We start from the raw sequence: 19,506 nt of genomic DNA, 5'->3' as shown, positions 1-19,506 counted from the left end.
CACACACTACAACCCAAATGTGTCCCCAACCATGCAAACGCTGAAATACGTTCCTCCAAACACACACACAGTCTTACCCTCTCCTTGGTGGTTGGTGTGACTGTAGAAGACACAGTGTTGTTCCTTGATGAACTGACCAGAGAGTCTGATGTCCACATCCTGTTGACCAACCCTGGGGGAGAATAATATGATATTACATCACTCAGTCTGATATCCTGTAGACCTGAACCGGGGCCAGGATTGTAGACCTGAACCGGGGCCAGAATTGTAGACCTGAACCGGGGCCAGTATTGCAGACCTACACCGGGGCCAGTATTGTAGACCTGAACCGGGGCCAGTATTGTAGACATGGGCCAGTATTGTAGACCTGGGCCAGTATTGTAGACCTGAACCGGGGCCAGGATTGTAGACCTGAACCGGGGCCAGGATTGTAGACCTGAACCGGGGCCAGTATTGTAGACCTGAACCGGGGCAGTATTGTAGACCTGAACCGGGGCCAGTATTGTAGACATGGGCCAGTATTGTAGACCTGGGCCAGTATTGTAGACCTGAACCGGGGCCAGGATTGTAGACCTGGGCCAGTATTGTAGACCTGAACCGGGGCCAGTATTGTTGACCTGAACCGGGGCCAGTATTGTAGACCTGAACCGGGGCAGTATTGTAGACCTGAACCGGGGCCAGTATTGTAGACCTGAACCGGGGCCAGTATTGTAGACATGGGCCAGTATTGTAGACCTGGGCCAGTATTGTAGACCTGAACCGGGGCCAGGATTGTAGACCTGAACCGGGGCCAGTATTGTTGACCTGAACCGGGGCCAGGATTGTAGACCTGAACCGGGGCCAGTATTGTTGACCTGGACAGGGGACAGTATTGTAGACCTGAACCGGGGCCAGAATTGTTGACCTGGGCCAGTATTGTAGACCTGAACCGGGGCCAGTATTGTAGACCTGGGCCAGTATTGTAGACCTGAACCGGGGCCAGTATTGTTGACCTGAACCGGGGCCAGTATTGTAGACCTGAACCGGGCAGTATTGTTGACCGTGGTCAGTATTGTTGACCGGGCCAGTATTGTTGACCGGGGCCAGTATTGTTGACCGGGCCAGTATTGTTGACCGGGGCCAGTATTGTTGACCGTGGCCAGTATTGTTGACCGTGGCCAGTATTGTTGACCGTGGCCAGTATTGTTGACCGTGGCCAGTATTGTAGACCTGAACCGGGGCCAGTATTGTAGACCTGAACCGGGGCAGTATTGTAGACCTGGGCCAGTATTGTAGACCTGAACCGGGGACAGTATTGTAGACATGGGCCAGTATTGTAGACCTGAACCGGGGCCAGGATTGCAGACCTGAACCGGGGCCAGAATTGCAGACCTGAACCGGTGCCAGTATTGTAGACCTGAACCGGGGCCAGTATTGTAGACCTGAACCGGGGCCAGTATTGTAGACCTGAACCGGGGCCAGTATTGTAGACATGGGCCAGTATTGTAGACCTGAACCGGGGCCAGTATTGTAGACCTGAACCGGGCCAGTATTGTAGACCTGGGCCAGTATTGTAGACCTGAACCGGAACAGTATTGTAGACCTGAACCGGGGCCAGTATTGTAGACCTGAACCGGGGCCAGTATTGTAGACCTGAACCGGGGCCAGTATTGTAGACATGGGCCAGTATTGTAGACCTGGGCCAGTATTGTAGACCTGAACCGGGGCCAGGATTGTAGACCTGAACCGGGGCCAGTATTGTAGACCTGAACCGGGGCCAGGATTGTAGACCTGAACCGGGGCCAGTATTGTTGACCTGGACAGGGGCCAGTATTGTAGACCTGGGCCAGTATTGTAGACCTGAACCGGGGCCAGTATTGTAGACATGGGCCAGTATTGTAGACCTGAACCGGGGCCAGTATTGTAGACCTGAACCGGGGCCAGTATTGTAGACATGGGCCAGTATTGTAGACCTGAACCGGGGCCAGGATGGCAGACCTGAACCGGGGCCAGTATTGCAGACCTGAACCGGGGCCAGTATTGTAGACCTGAACTGGGGCCAGTATTGTAGACCTGAACCGGGGCCAGTATTGTAGACCTGAACCGGGGCCAGGATTGTAGACCTGAACCGGGGCCAGTATTGTAGACCTGAACCGGGGCCAGTATTGTAGACCTGAACCGGGGCCAGTATTGTAGACCTGAACCGGGGCAGTATTGTAGACCTGAACCGGGGCCAGTATTGTAGACCTGAACCGGGCAGTATTGTTGACCGTGGTCAGTATTGTAGACCTGAACCGGGGCCAGTATTGTTGACCTGAACCTGGGCCAGTATTGTAGACCTGAACCGGGGCCAGTATTGTTGACCTGAACCGGGGCCAGTATTGTAGACCTGAACCGGGGCAGTATTGTTGACCGTGGTCAGTATTGTTGACCGGAGCCAGTATTGTTGACCGGGCCAGTATTGTTGACCGGGGCCAGTATTGTTGACCGGGGCCAGTATTGTTGACCGTGGCCAGTATTGTTGACCGTGGCCAGTATTGTTGACCGTGGCCAGTATTGTTGACCGTGGCCAGTATTGTAGACCTGAACCGGGGCCAGTATTGTAGACCTGAACCGGGGCAGTATTGTAGACCTGGGCCAGTATTGTAGACCTGAACCGGGGACAGTATTGTAGACATGGGCCAGTATTGTAGACCTGAACCGGGGCCAGGATTGCAGACCTGAACCGGGGCCAGAATTGCAGACCTGAACCGGTGCCAGTATTGTAGACCTGAACCGGGGCCAGTATTGTAGACCTGAACCGGGGCCAGTATTGTAGACCTGAACCGGGGCCAGTATTGTAGACATGGGCCAGTATTGTAGACCTGAACCGGGGCCAGTATTGTAGACCTGAACCGGGCCAGTATTGTAGACCTGGGCCAGTATTGTAGACCTGAACCGGAACAGTATTGTAGACCTGAACCGGGGCCAGTATTGTAGACCTGAACCGGGGCCAGTATTGTAGACCTGAACCGGGGCCAGTATTGTAGACATGGGCCAGTATTGTAGACCTGGGCCAGTATTGTAGACCTGAACCGGGGCCAGGATTGTAGACCTGAACCGGGGCCAGTATTGTAGACCTGAACCGGGGCCAGGATTGTAGACCTGAACCGGGGCCAGTATTGTTGACCTGGACAGGGGCCAGTATTGTAGACCTGGGCCAGTATTGTAGACCTGAACCGGGGCCAGTATTGTAGACATGGGCCAGTATTGTAGACCTGAACCGGGGCCAGTATTGTAGACCTGAACCGGGGCCAGTATTGTAGACATGGGCCAGTATTGTAGACCTGAACCGGGGCCAGTATTGTTGACCTGAACCTGGGCCAGTATTGTAGACCTGAACCGGGGCCAGTATTGTTGACCTGAACCGGGGCCAGTATTGTAGACCTGAACCGGGGCAGTATTGTTGACCGTGGTCAGTATTGTTGACCGGAGCCAGTATTGTTGACCGGGGCCAGTATTGTTGACCGGGGCCAGTATTGTTGACCGGGGCCAGTATTGTTGACCGTGGCCAGTATTGTTGACCGTGGCCAGTATTGTTGACCGTGGCCAGTATTGTTGACCGTGGCCAGTATTGTAGACCTGAACCGGGGCCAGTATTGTAGACCTGAACCGGGGCAGTATTGTAGACCTGGGCCAGTATTGTAGACCTGAACCGGGGACAGTATTGTAGACATGGGCCAGTATTGTAGACCTGAACCGGGGCCAGGATTGCAGACCTGAACCGGGGCCAGAATTGCAGACCTGAACCGGTGCCAGTATTGTAGACCTGAACCGGGGCCAGTATTGTAGACCTGAACCGGGGCCAGTATTGTAGACCTGAACCGGGGCCAGTATTGTAGACATGGGCCAGTATTGTAGACCTGAACCGGGGCCAGTATTGTAGACCTGAACCGGGCCAGTATTGTAGACCTGGGCCAGTATTGTAGACCTGAACCGAACAGTATTGTAGACCTGAACCGGGGCCAGTATTGTAGACCTGAACCGGGGCCAGTATTGTAGACCTGAACCGGGGCCAGTATTGTAGACATGGGCCAGTATTGTAGACCTGGGCCAGTATTGTAGACCTGAACCGGGGCCAGGATTGTAGACCTGAACCGGGGCCAGTATTGTAGACCTGAACCGGGGCCAGGATTGTAGACCTGAACCGGGGCCAGTATTGTTGACCTGGACAGGGGCCAGTATTGTAGACCTGGGCCAGTATTGTAGACCTGAACCGGGGCCAGTATTGTAGACATGGGCCAGTATTGTAGACCTGAACCGGGGCCAGTATTGTAGACCTGAACCGGGGCCAGTATTGTAGACATGGGCCAGTATTGTAGACCTGAACCGGGGCCAGGATGGCAGACCTGAACCGGGGCCAGTATTGCAGACCTGAACCGGGGCCAGTATTGTAGACCTGAACTGGGGCCAGTATTGTAGACCTGAACCGGGGCCAGTATTGTAGACCTGAACCGGGGCCAGGATTGTAGACCTGAACCGGGGCCAGTATTGTAGACCTGAACCGGGGCCAGTATTGTAGACCTGAACCGGGGCCAGTATTGTAGACCTGAACCGGGGCAGTATTGTTGACCTGGGCCAGTATTGTAGACCTGGGCCAGTATTGTAGACCTGAACCGGGGCCAGTATTGTAGACCTCAACCGGGGCCAGTATTGTAGACCTGAACCGGGGCCAGTATTGTAGACATGGGCCAGTATTGTAGACCTGGGCCAGTATTGTAGACCTGAACCGGGGCCAGGATTGTAGACCTCAACCGGGGCCAGTATTGTAGACCTGAACCGGGGCCAGGATTGTAGACCTGAACCGGGGCCAGTATTGTTGACCTGGACAGGGGACAGTATTGTAGACCTGAACCGGGGCCAGAATTGTTGACCTGGGCCAGTATTGTAGACCTGGGCCAGTATTGTAGACCTGAACCGGGGCCAGTATTGTTGACCTGAACCGGGGCCAGGATTGTAGACCTGGACAGGGGCCAGTATTGTAGACCTGAACCGGGGCCAGTATTGTAGACCTGAACCGGGGCAGTATTGTTGACCGGGGCCAGTATTGTTGACCGTGGTCAGTATTGTTGACCGTGGTCAGTATTGTTGACCGGGGCCAGTATTGTTGACCGGGGCCAGTATTGTTGACCGGGGCCAGTATTGTTGACCGGGGCTAGTATTGTTGACCGGGGCCAGTATTGTTGACCGGGGCCAGTATTGTTGACCGGGGCCAGTATTGTTGACCGGGGCCAGTTTTGAACTAACCTGGTGACTCCCTCCTTGATGTAGTACAGCAGACATTCTGACATCAGAGGATCCTCGTTCAGATTCACCAGGTGGGGAGTCTGGAACACACACAAACACAACATGATCACACAGTTACCAGATTAGATAGAATAGAGTGTGTGTGTGTGCATGCGTAGGTGTGTGTGTGTGTCGTACCCCTTTAGGAGAGAACACCCCTAATGTTCCTCCATCTTCTTTAATGGACACTCCCATCTCAGCCAGCAGAGACTCTCTGGGGGGTCACATAAAGACAACATCTATAATACCCTTTCTGGGGGGACGGACATAAAGACAACATCTATAATACCCTCTCTGGTGGGGGACGGACATAAAGACAACATCTATAATACCCTCTCTGGGGGGACGGGACATAAAGACAACACCTAGAATACCCTCTCTGGGGGACATAAAGACAACATCTATAATACCCTCTCTGGGGGGGGGACGGACATAAAGACAACATCTATAATACCCTCTCTGGGGGTGGGGGGGACATAAAGACAACATCTATAATACCCTCTCTGGGGGGGGCATAAAGACAACATCTAGAATACCCTCTCTGGGGGACGGGGAGGCATAAAGGGGAGGGGGACAAAGACAACATATATAATACAACATCTATAATACAATACAACATCCATAACACAACACAACATCTATAATACAACACAACATCTATAATACAACATCTATAATACAATACAACATCTATAATACAACATCTATAATACAATACACCATCTATAATACAATACAACATCTATAATACAATACACCATCTATAATACAATACCAATAATACAATACAACATCTATAATACAACATCTATAATACAATACAACATCTATAATACAATACCAATAATACAATACAACATCTACAATACAATACAACATCTATAATACAACATCTATAATACAATACAACATCTATAATACAACATCTATAATACAATACCAATAATACAATACAACATCTATAATACAATACAACATCTATAATACAACATCTATAATACAACATCTATAATACAATACAACATCTATAATACAACATCTAAAATACAATACAACATCTATAATACAACATCTAAAATACAATACAACATATATAATACAATACAACATCTATAATACAACATCCACAATACAACATCTATAATACAACATCTATAATACAATACAACATATATAATACAATACAACATCTATAATACAACATCCACAATACAACATCTATAATACAACATCTATAATACAACATCTATAATACAACATCTATAATACAATACAACATCTATAATACAATACAACATCTATAATACAACATCTAAAATACAATACAACATATAAAATACAATACAACATATATAATACAATACAACATCTATAATACAACATCCACAATACAACATCTATAATACAATACAACATCTATAATACAACATCTATAATACAACATCTATAATACAACATCTATAATACAACACAACATCTATAATACAATACAACATCTACAATACAAAACAACATCTATAATACAACATCTATAATACAATACAACATCTATAATACAATACCAATAATACAATACAACATCTACAATACAATACAACATCTATAATACAACATCTATAATACAATACAACATCTATAATACAACATCTATAATACAATACCAATAATACAATACAACATCTATAATACAATACAACATCTATAATACAACATCTATAATACAACATCTATAATACAATACAACATCTATAATACAACATCTAAAATACAATACAACATCTATAATACAACATCTAAAATACAATACAACATATATAATACAATACAACATCTATAATACAACATCTATAATACAACATCTATAATACAATACAACATATATAATACAATACAACATCTATAATACAACATCCACAATACAACATCTATAATACAACATCTATAATACAACATCTATAATACAATACAACATCTATAATACAATACAACATCTATAATACAACATCTAAAATACAATACAACATATATAATACAATACAACATCTATAATACAACATCCACAATACAACATCTATAATACAATACAACATCTACAATACAACATCTATAATACAACATCTATAATACAACATCTATAATACAACACAACATCTATAATACAATACAACATCTACAATACAAAACAACATCTATAATACAACATCTATAATACAAAATCTATAATACAACATCTATAATACAACATCTATAATACAAAATCTATAATACAACATCTATAATACAACATCTATAATACAACATCTATAATACAACATCTATAATACAACATCTATAATACAACACAACATCTATAATACAATACAACATCTACAATACAAAACAACATCTATAATACAACATCTATAATACAAAATCTATAATACAACATCTATAATACAACATCTATAATACAAAATCTATAATACAACATCTATAATACAACATCTATAATACAATACAACATCTATAATACAATACAACATCTATAATACAACATCCACAATACAACATCTATAATACAATACAACATCTATAATACAACTTCTATAATACAACACAACATCTATAATACAACTTCTATAATACAACACAACATCTATAATACAACATCTATAATACAACATCTACAATTCAACATCTATAATACAAAATCTATAATACAACATCTATAATACAACACAACATCTATAATACAATAAAACATCTACAATACAAAACAACATCTATAATACAACATCTATAATACAAAATCTATAATACAACATCTATAATACAACATCTATAATACAACATCTATAATACACCATCTATAATACAATACAACATCTATAATACAATACAACATCTATAATACAACACAAAATCTATAATACAATACAACTTCTATAATACAATACAACATCTATAATACAACATCTATAACACAATACAACATCTATAATACAATACAACATCTATAATACAACATATAATACAATACAACATCTATAATACATTACAACATCTATAATACAACACAAAATCTATAATACAACATCTATAATACAATACAACATCTACAATACAACATCTATAACACAATACAACATATATAATACAATACAACATCTATAATATAACATCTATAATACAACATCTATAATACAATACAACATATAGAATACAATACAACATCTATAATACAATACAACATCTATAATACAATATAGCATCTATAATACAACATCTATGATACAATACAACATCTATAATACAATACAACATCTATAATGCAACATCTATAATACAACATCTATAACACAATACAACATCTATAATACAATACCACATCTATAATACAACATCTATAATACAACATCTACAATACAACATTTATAATACAATACAACATCTATAATACAACATCTATAATACAACACAACATCTATAATACAACATCTATAATACAACATCTATAATACACACAACATCTATAATACAACATCTATAATACAATATCTATAATACAACACAACATCTATAATACAATACAACATCTACAATACAAAACAACATCTATAATACAACATCTATAATACAACATCTATAATACAACATCTATAATACAATATCTATAATACAACACAACATCTATAATACAATACAACATCTACAATACAATACAATATCTATATTACAACATCTATAATACAATACAACATATAATACAATACAACATCTATAATACATTACAACATCTATAATACAACATCTATAATACAACACAAAATCTACAGTACAACATCTATAATACAATACAACATCTATAATACAACATCTACAATACAACATCTATAACACAATACAACATCTATAATACAACATCTATAATTCAACATCTATAATACAACATCTATAATACAACATTTATAATACAACATCTATAACACAACATCTATAATACAATACAACATCTATAATACAACATCTATAATACAACATCTATAATACAATACACCGTCTATAATACAACATCTATAATACAACATCTATAATACAACACAACATCTATAATACAATACACCACCTATAATACAACATCTATAATACAACATCTATAATACAATACAACATCTATAATACAACATCTATAATACAACACCTATAATACAACATCTATAATACAACATCTACAATACAACATCTACAATACAATACAACATCTATAATACAACATCTATAATACAACATCTATAATACAAAATCTATAATACAAAATCTATAATACAACATCTATAATACAAAATCTATAATACAACATCTATAATACAACAGCTACAATACAATACAACATCTACAATACAAAACAACATCTATAATACAACATCTATAATACAAAATCTATAATACAAAATCTATTATACAATATCTATATTACAACATCTATAATACAACACAAAATCTATAATACAACATCTATAATACAACATCTATAATACAACATCTATAATACAACATCTGTAATACAACATCTGTAATACAACATCTATAATACAACATCTATTATACAACATCTATAATACAATATCTATATTACAACATCTATAATACAACACAAAAGCTATAATACAACATCTATAATACAATACAACATCTATAATACAATACAACATCTATAATACAACATCTATAATACAACATCTATAACACAATACAACATCTATAATACAACACAACATCTATAATACATTACAACATCTATAATACAACATCTATAATACAATACAACATCTATAATACAACATCTATAATACAACATCTATAACACAATACAACATCTATAATACAATACAACATCTATAATACAACATATATAATACAACATCTATAATACAATACAACATATAGAATACAATACAACATCTATAATACAACATCTATAATACAACATCTATAATACAACATCTATAATACAACACAACATCTATAATACAATACAACATCTACAATACAAAACAACATCTATAATACAACATCTATAATACAAAATCTATAATACAACATCTATAATACAACATCTATAATACAACATCTATAATACAATACAACATCTATAATACAATACAACATCTATAATACAATACAACATCTATAATACAATACAATATCTATATTACAACATCTATAATACAACACAAAAGCTATAATACAATACAACATCTATAATACAACATCTATAACACAATACAACATCTATAATACAATACAACATCTATAATACAACATCTATAATACAATACAACATCTATAATACATTACAACATCTATAATACAACATCTATAATACAACACAAAATCTATAATACAACATCTATAATACAATACAACATCTACAATACAACATCTATAACACAATACAACATATATAATACAATACAACATCTATAATATAACATCTATAATACAACATCTATAATACAATACAACATACAGAATACAATACAACATACAGAATACAATACAACATCTATAATACAATATAGCATCTATAATACAACATCTATAATACAATACAACATCTATAATACAATAAAACATCTATAATACAACATCTATAATGCAACATCTATAATACAATACAACATCTATAATACAACATCTATAATACAATACCACATCTATAATACAACATCTACAATACAACATCTATAATACAATACAACATCTATAATACAACATCTATAATACAACACAACATCTATAATACAACATCTATAATACAACATCTATAATACAACACAACATCTATAATACAACATCTATAATACAATATCTATAATACAACACAACATCTATAATACAATACAACATCTACAATACAAAACATCTATAATACAACATCTATAATACAACATCTATAATACAATACAATATCTATATTACAACATCTATAATACAATACAACATATAATACAATACAACATCTATAATACATTACAACATCTATAATACAACATCTATAATACAACACAAAATCTACAGTACAACATCTATAATACAATACAACATCTACAATACAACATCTATAACACAATACAACATCTATAATACAACATCTATAATACAACACAAAATCTACAGTACAACATCTATAATACAATACAACATCTATAATACAACATCTACAATACAACATCTATAATACAACATCTATAATTCAACATCTATAATACAACATTTATAATACAACATCTATAATACAACATCTATAACACAACATCTATAATACAATACAACATCTATAATACAACATCTATAATACAACATCTATAATACAATACAACATCTATAATACAATACACCATCTATAATACAACATCTATAATACAACACAACATCTATAATACAATACACCACCTATAATACAACATCTATAATACAACATCTATAATACAACATCTATAATACAACACCTAAAATACAACATCTATAATACAACATCTACAATACAACATCTACAATACAACATCTACAATACAATACAACATCTATAATACAACATCTATAATACAACATCTATAATACAAAATCTATAATACAAAATCTATAATACAACATCTATAATACAAAATCTATAATACAACATCTATAATACAACAGCTACAATACAATACAACATCTACAATACAAAACAACATCTATAATACAACATCTATAATACAAAATCTATAATACAAAATCTATAATACAACATCTATAATACAAAATCTATAATACAACATCTATAATACAACATCTATAATACAACATCTATAATACAATACAACATCTATAATACAACATCTATAATACAACATCTATAATACAATATCTATATTACAACATCTATAATACAACACAAAATCTATAATACAATACAACATCTATAATACAATACAACATCTTTAATACAACATCTATAATACAACATCTATAACACAATACAACATCTATAATACAACACAACATCTATAATACATTACAACATCTATAATACAACATCTATAATACAACACAAAATCTATAATACAACATCTATAATACAATACAACATCTATAATACAACATCTATAATACAACATCTATAACACAATACAACATCTATAATACAATACAACATCTATAATACAACATATATAATACAACATCTATAATACAATACAACATATAGAATCCAATACAACATCTATAATACAATACAACATCTCTAATACAATATAACATCTATAATACAACATCTATAATACAATACAACATCTATAATACAATACAACATCTATAATACAACATCTATAATGCAACATCTATAATACAACATCTATAACACAATACAACATCTATAATACAATACAACATCTATAATACAACATCTATAATACAATACAACATCTATAATACAACACAACATCTATAATACAGCATCTATAATACAACACAACATCTGTAATACAACATCTATAATACAATACAACATCTATAATACAACATCTATAATACAACACAACATCTATAATACAATATCTATAATACAACACAACATCTATAATACAATACAACATCTACAATACAAAACAACATCTATAATACAACATCTATAATACAACATCTATAATACAACATCTATAATACAACATCTATAATACAACATCTATAATACAACATCTATAATACAAAATCTATAATACAAAATCTATAATACAATACAACATCTATAATACAATACAACATCTATAATACAACATCTAAAATACAATTCAACATATATAATACAATACAACATCTATAATACAACATCTACAATACAATACAGCATCTACAATACAAAAAGCAACTGTCCTCACTCTGTTCTCTCCCTCTCCTCCTCTCTAGCCTTCACTCTCCCCCTCTCTCACCTCTCATGTCGTATAGATTCAGTCTTCCTCAGTTTCTCCTCCCATGTCTCGTTCAGCTCAGCAATGATCTTCTCAGTCTCCTAGACAACCCATCAGAACCCAGAATCAGACACAGTAAACTAAACTAGTAGACTACTAGAGACAGAAGTCTAGGACAGTAAACTAAACTAGTAGACTATTAGAGACAGAAGTCTAGGACTAGAAGACTAGAAAAACTAGAAACTAGAAGACTATTAGACACAGAAGTCTAGTACAGTAAACTAGTAGACTACTAGAGACAGAAGTCTAGGACAATAAACTAAACTAGTAGACTATTAGAGACAGAAGTCTAGAACAGTAAACTAGTAGACTACTAGAGACAGAAGTCTAGGACAGTGAACTAGTAGACTATTAGAGACAGAAGTCTAGTACAGTGAACTAGTAGACTATTAGACACAGAAGTCTAGTACAGTAAACTAAACTAGTAGACTATTAGAGACAGAAGTCTAGGACAATAAACTAGTAGACTACTAGAGACAGAAGTCTAGGACAATAAACTAGTAGACTATTAGAGACAGAAGTCTAGAACAGTAGACTACTAGAGACAGAAGTCTAGGACAGGAAACTAAACTAGTAGACTATTAGAGACAGAAGTCTAGTACAGTAAACTAAACTAGTAGACTACTAGAGACAGAAGTCTAGGACAATAAACTAAACTAGTAGACTACTAGAGATAGAAGTCTAGAACAGTAAACTAGTAGACTATTAGAGACAGAAGTCTAGAACAGTGAACTAAACTAGTAGACTACTAGAGACAGAAGTCTAGAACAGTAAACTAGTAGACTATTAGAGACAGAAGTCTAGAACAGTAAACTAGTAGACTATTAGAGACAGAAGTCTAGAACAGTAAACTAGTAGACTACTAGAGACAGAAGTCTAGTACAGTAAACTAGAAGACTATTAGAGACAGAAGTCTAGGACAGTGAACTAGTAGACTATTAGAGACAGAAGTCTAGTACAGTAAACTAAACTAGTAGACTACTAGAGACAGAAGTCTAGGACAATAAACTAAACTAGTAGACTACTAGAGACAGAAGTCTAGAACAGTAAACGAGTAGACTATTAGAGACAGAGGTCTAGGACAGTAAACTAGTAGACTATTAGAGACAGAAGTCTAGAACAGTAAACTATTAGAGACAGAAGTCTAGAACAGTAGACTATTAGAGACAGAGGTCTAGGACAGTAGACTAGTAGACTACTAGAGACAGAAGTCTAGGACAATAAACTAAACTAGTAGACTACTAGAGACAGAGGTCTAGGACAATAAACTAAACTAGTAGACTACTAGAGATAGAAGTCTAGGACAGTAAACTAGTAGACTACTAGAGACAGAAGTCTAGGACAATAAACTAAACTAGTAGACTACTAGAGACAGAAGTCTAGAACAGTAAACTAGTAGACTATTAGAGACAGAGGTCTAGAACAGTAAACTAGTAGACTATTAGAGACAGAAGTCTAGGACAGTAGACTATTAGAGACAGAGGTCTAGGACAGTAGACTATTAGAGACAGAAGTCTAGGACAGTAGACTATTAGAGACAGAAGTCTAGAACAGTAAACTAGTAGACTATTAGAGACAGAAGTCTAGAACAGTAAACTAGTAGACTATTAGAGACAGAGGTCTAGGACAGTAGACTATTAGAGACAGAAGTCTAGAACAGTAAACTAGTAGACTACTAGAGACAGAATTCTAGAACAGTAGACTATTAGAGACAGAGGTCTAGAACAGTGAACTAAACTAGTAGACTACTAGAGACAGAAGTCTAGGACAGTAAACTAGTAGACTATCAGAGACAGAAGTCTAGAACAGTGAACTAAACTAGTAGACTACTAGAGACAGAAGTCTAGAACAGTAAACTAGTAGACTACTAGAGACAGAACTCTAGAACAGTAAACAGATATGGTTCATACCTCCAGTCTCTCAGCCACCTCCTCTTTACTGATGGTCTCAACAAGCTCCTCCCCTTCAGCAAAGTCCGCCGTCATGTGATCAGTCATGTGATCAGCGTCTCCGTCAGTGGTGGAGTCTTCGTCAGGGGCGGAGTTAGAATCTTGGGCAGGGTTCTGTGGGGCTTCTGATTGGCCGTTAGCGGTGATTGGCTGGTGGGTTGGCAGGCCTGAGGGGGAGGAGCCCAGAGCACTGTTGTTGTTCACCTCTCCACCTGAGAGAGACAGAGATAGACAGACAGAGATAGAGAGATGGGTCAGAGCTCTGTGTGTTTGTTACCTGTTACAGCCAGTAGTTCAGACAGCCCCTGTGAGAACAGCAGTGTTTGTTACCTGTTACAGCCAATAGTTCAGACAGCCCCTGTGAGAACAGCAGGTCTCTCAGTCTGTTGACTTCTTCTTTCAGTTCTCTGATCAGTCTGGCGTTGGGATCCTCATTGATTATAGCATTACACCTGATCTGCTTGGCACGGTCCGCATACCTAGAGAGAGAGACACATGGAGACTGAAAGTTATATTAGGAAAATTATAACTTTGCAATCTGAATATTTTCCTTGGTGCCCCAACTTCCTGGTTAATTACATTTACCTGATTAGTTAATCACGTAATAATAATTACAGAGAATTGATTTGATAAACTAACCGTCTTCAGTTTCATGATGCCAAAGACACGTGGAGACCGACAGACAAGACACGTGGAGACCGACAGACAAGACACGTGGAGACCGACAGGCACGTGGAGACCGACAGTCAAGACACGTGGAGACCGACAAGACACGTGGAGACCGAGAGACACGTGGAGCCCGACAGACAGGCACGTGGAGACAGACAGACAGACAGACAAGACACGTGGAGACCGACAGACAGGCACGTGGAGACCGATAGACAAGACACGTGGAGACCGAGAGACAAGACACGTGGATACCGAGAGACAAGACAAGTGGAGACCGACAGACACGTGGAGACCGACAGACACGTGGAGACAGACAGAAAGACACGTGGAGTCCGAGAGACAAGACACGTGGAGTCCGACAGACAAGACACGTGGAGTCCGAGAGACAAGACACGTGGAGACCGACAGTCAAGACACGTGGAGTCCAAGAGACAAGACACGTGGAGACCCGAAAGACAAGACAAGTGGAGACCGACAGACACATGGAGACCGACAGACAGGCACGTGGAGACAGACAGACAAGACACGTGGAGACCGAGAGACACGTGGAGCCCGACAGACAGGCATGTGGAGACAGACAGACAAGACACGTGGAGACCGACAGACAGGCACGTGGAGACCGACAGACAAGACACGTGGAGACCGAGAGACAAGACAAGTGGAGACCGACAGTCAAGACACGTGGAGACCGACAGACACGTGGAGTCCGACAGACAGGCACGTGGAGACCGAGAGGCAAGACACGTGGAGACCGAGAGACAAGACACGTGGATACCGAGAGACAAGACAAGTGGAGACCGACAGACACGTGGAGACCGACAGACACGTGGAGACAGACAGAAAGACACGTGGAGTCCGAGAGACAAGACACGTGGAGTCCGAGAGACAAGACACGTGGAGTCCGAGAGACAAGACACGTGGAGACCGACAATCAAGACACGTGGAGTCCAAGAGACAAGACACGTGGAGACCCGAGAGACAAGACAAGTGGAGACCGACAGACACATGGAGACCGACAGACAGGCACGTGGAGACAGACATACAAGACACGTGGAGACCGACAGTCAAGACACGTGGAGACCGACAGTCAAGACACGTGGAGTCTGAGAGACAAGACCCGTGGAGACCGAGAGACAAGACACGTGGAGACCGAGACAAGACACGTGGAGACCGAGAGACAATACACATGGAGACCGACAGACAGGCACGTGGAGACCGACAGACAAGACACGTGGAGTCCGAAGGACAGACACATGGAGACCGCGAGACAAGACATGTGGAGACCGAGAGACAAGACACGTGGAGACCGAGACCGAGACACAAGACACGTGGAGACCGACAGACAGGCACGTGGAGACTGATAGACACATGGAGACTGATAGACAGACACATGGAGACTGATAGATAGACACATGGAGACTGACAGATAGACACATGGAGACTGATATACAGACACATGGAGACTGATAGATAGACAGACACATGGAGACTGATAGACAGACTGATAGACACATGGATACTGATAGACAGACACATGGAGACTGATAGACAGACACATGGAGACTGATAGACAGACACATGGAGACTGATAGACAGACACATGGAGACTGATAGATAGACACATTGAGACTGATAGACAGACACATGGAGACTGATAGAGAGACACATGGAGACTGATAGAGAGACACATGGAGACTGATAGACAGACACATGGAGTCTGATAGACAGACACATGGAGACTGATAGACAAACACATGGAGACTGATAAATAGACACATGGAGACTGATAGATAGACACATTGAGACTGATAGACAGACACATGGAGACTGATAGAGAGACACATGGAGACTGATAGACAGACACATGGAGACTGATAGACAGACACATGGAGACTGATAGACAGACACATGGAGACTGATAGACAGACACATGGAGACTGATAGATAGACACATGGAGACTGATAAACAGACACATGGAGACTGATAGACAGACACATGGAGACTGATAGATAGACACATGGAGACTGATATACAGACACATGGAGACTGATAGACAGACACATGGAGACTGATAGATAGACACATGGAGACTGATAGATAGACACATGGAGACTGATAGACAGACTGATAGACACATGGATACTGATAGATAGACACATTGAGACTGATAGACAGACACATGGAGACTGATAGAGAGACACATGGAGACTGATAGACAGACACATGGAGACTGATAGACAGACACATGGAGACTGATAGACAGACACATGGAGACTGATACACAGACACATGGAGACTGATATACAGACACATGGAGACTGATAAACAGACACATGGAGACTGATAGACAGACACATGGAGACTGATAGACAGACACATGGAGACTGATAGACAGACACATGGAGACTGATAGACAGACACATGGAGACTGATAGACAGACACATGGAGACTGATAGACAGACACATGGAGACTGATGTGGAGGGTTGAATGGATAGAGACAGAGAGGGAGAGAGAGGAGATGTTTACCGACCTGAGTGTACTGAGTGTTTCTTCATAGTTAATGTCTGCTGGACTGAGAGCTGCTATCATCGCTGTCCTGGAGTTTCCACCTGACAGAGAGAGGTTAATATATCACATAGACCTTCCCTCCATCCATCCTCTGTCCTAAAGTTACCACCTGACACAGAGACAGGTTTATATATCACATAGACCTTCCCTCCATCCATCCTCTGTCCTAAAGTTACCACCTGACACAGAGACAGGTTTATATATCACATAGACCTTCCCTCCATCCATCCTCTGTCCTAAAGTTACCACCTGACACAGAGACAGGTTTATATATCACATAGACCTTCCCTCCATCCATCCTCTGTCCTAAAGTTACCACCTGACACAGAGACAGGTTTATATATCACATAGACCTACTTCACTCTCTCCATCTAGCTCCTCTCCCTCCTCTGCCCTCCATCCCTCCCAAGGGAGCTGTTCATAACACACTGTTCAATGTGTTTGTGACAGTTTCCCAGTGTAAAACAAACAGGTGCTTAATAAGTTGTGTGAAATGTCTAGCAGGACTCTCACCCAGGTTCTCTTTCAGGAGCCAGGTGAGGACCGAGTCTCTGTAGGGGATGAAGTCGGACTTCCTCTTCTTACTGTTCTGCATTTCAGCCAGAGCAGAGATGACCTTCCCCAGGGTGGTGAGAGACTTGTTGATATTAGCTCCTTCCTTCAACCTCAAACCCTTTGCCCCCGACGAGTCAGCTCTCTCACTACCAGCTAGGTCCACCAGACTGACCTTACTGACCTGGAGAGAATAACATGGTTAATACCTAACCCCTGACCTCTAGGTCCACCAGACTGACCTGGAGAGAATAACATGGTTAATTCCTAACCCCTGACCTCTAGGTCCACCAGACTGACCTTACTGACCTGGAGAGAATAACATGGTTAATACCTAACCCCTGACCTCTAGGTCCACCAGACTGACTTTACTGACAGATTGGGAATTTAGCCAGGACACCGGGGTTAACACCCCTACTCTTACGATAAGTGCCATGGGATCTTTAATGACCTCAGAGAGTCAGGACACCTGT

At 39.3% G+C, this 19,506-nt stretch overlaps 1 protein-coding gene across 1 annotated transcript in view; it reads right to left on the bottom strand.

The window, feature by feature from the left end:
- kif1c (kinesin family member 1C) overlaps positions 1–19,506 on the bottom strand; it is a 95,419-nt gene that overhangs the window by 26,290 nt on the left and 49,623 nt on the right. The window contains exons 9-16 of the mRNA XM_042327953.1: positions 18,995–19,217; positions 18,444–18,522; positions 15,572–15,720; positions 15,203–15,453; positions 13,254–13,333; positions 5,443–5,518; positions 5,266–5,345; positions 78–172 (exon numbers count right to left, since the gene is read on the bottom strand). Of these exons, the coding sequence (XP_042183887.1) occupies positions 78–172; positions 5,266–5,345; positions 5,443–5,518; positions 13,254–13,333; positions 15,203–15,453; positions 15,572–15,720; positions 18,444–18,522; positions 18,995–19,217 (1,033 nt within the window). The remainder of the gene's footprint in view (positions 1–77; positions 173–5,265; positions 5,346–5,442; positions 5,519–13,253; positions 13,334–15,202; positions 15,454–15,571; positions 15,721–18,443; positions 18,523–18,994; positions 19,218–19,506) is intronic.

Source organism: Oncorhynchus tshawytscha, linkage group LG10 (genome assembly GCF_018296145.1).
Source record: "Oncorhynchus tshawytscha isolate Ot180627B linkage group LG10, Otsh_v2.0, whole genome shotgun sequence".
In the NCBI taxonomy this organism is placed as follows: Eukaryota; Metazoa; Chordata; class Actinopteri; order Salmoniformes; family Salmonidae; genus Oncorhynchus; species Oncorhynchus tshawytscha.
The sequence above is the reverse complement of the archived record's forward strand: the minus strand, read 5'-3'. Positions and strand labels throughout refer to the sequence as shown.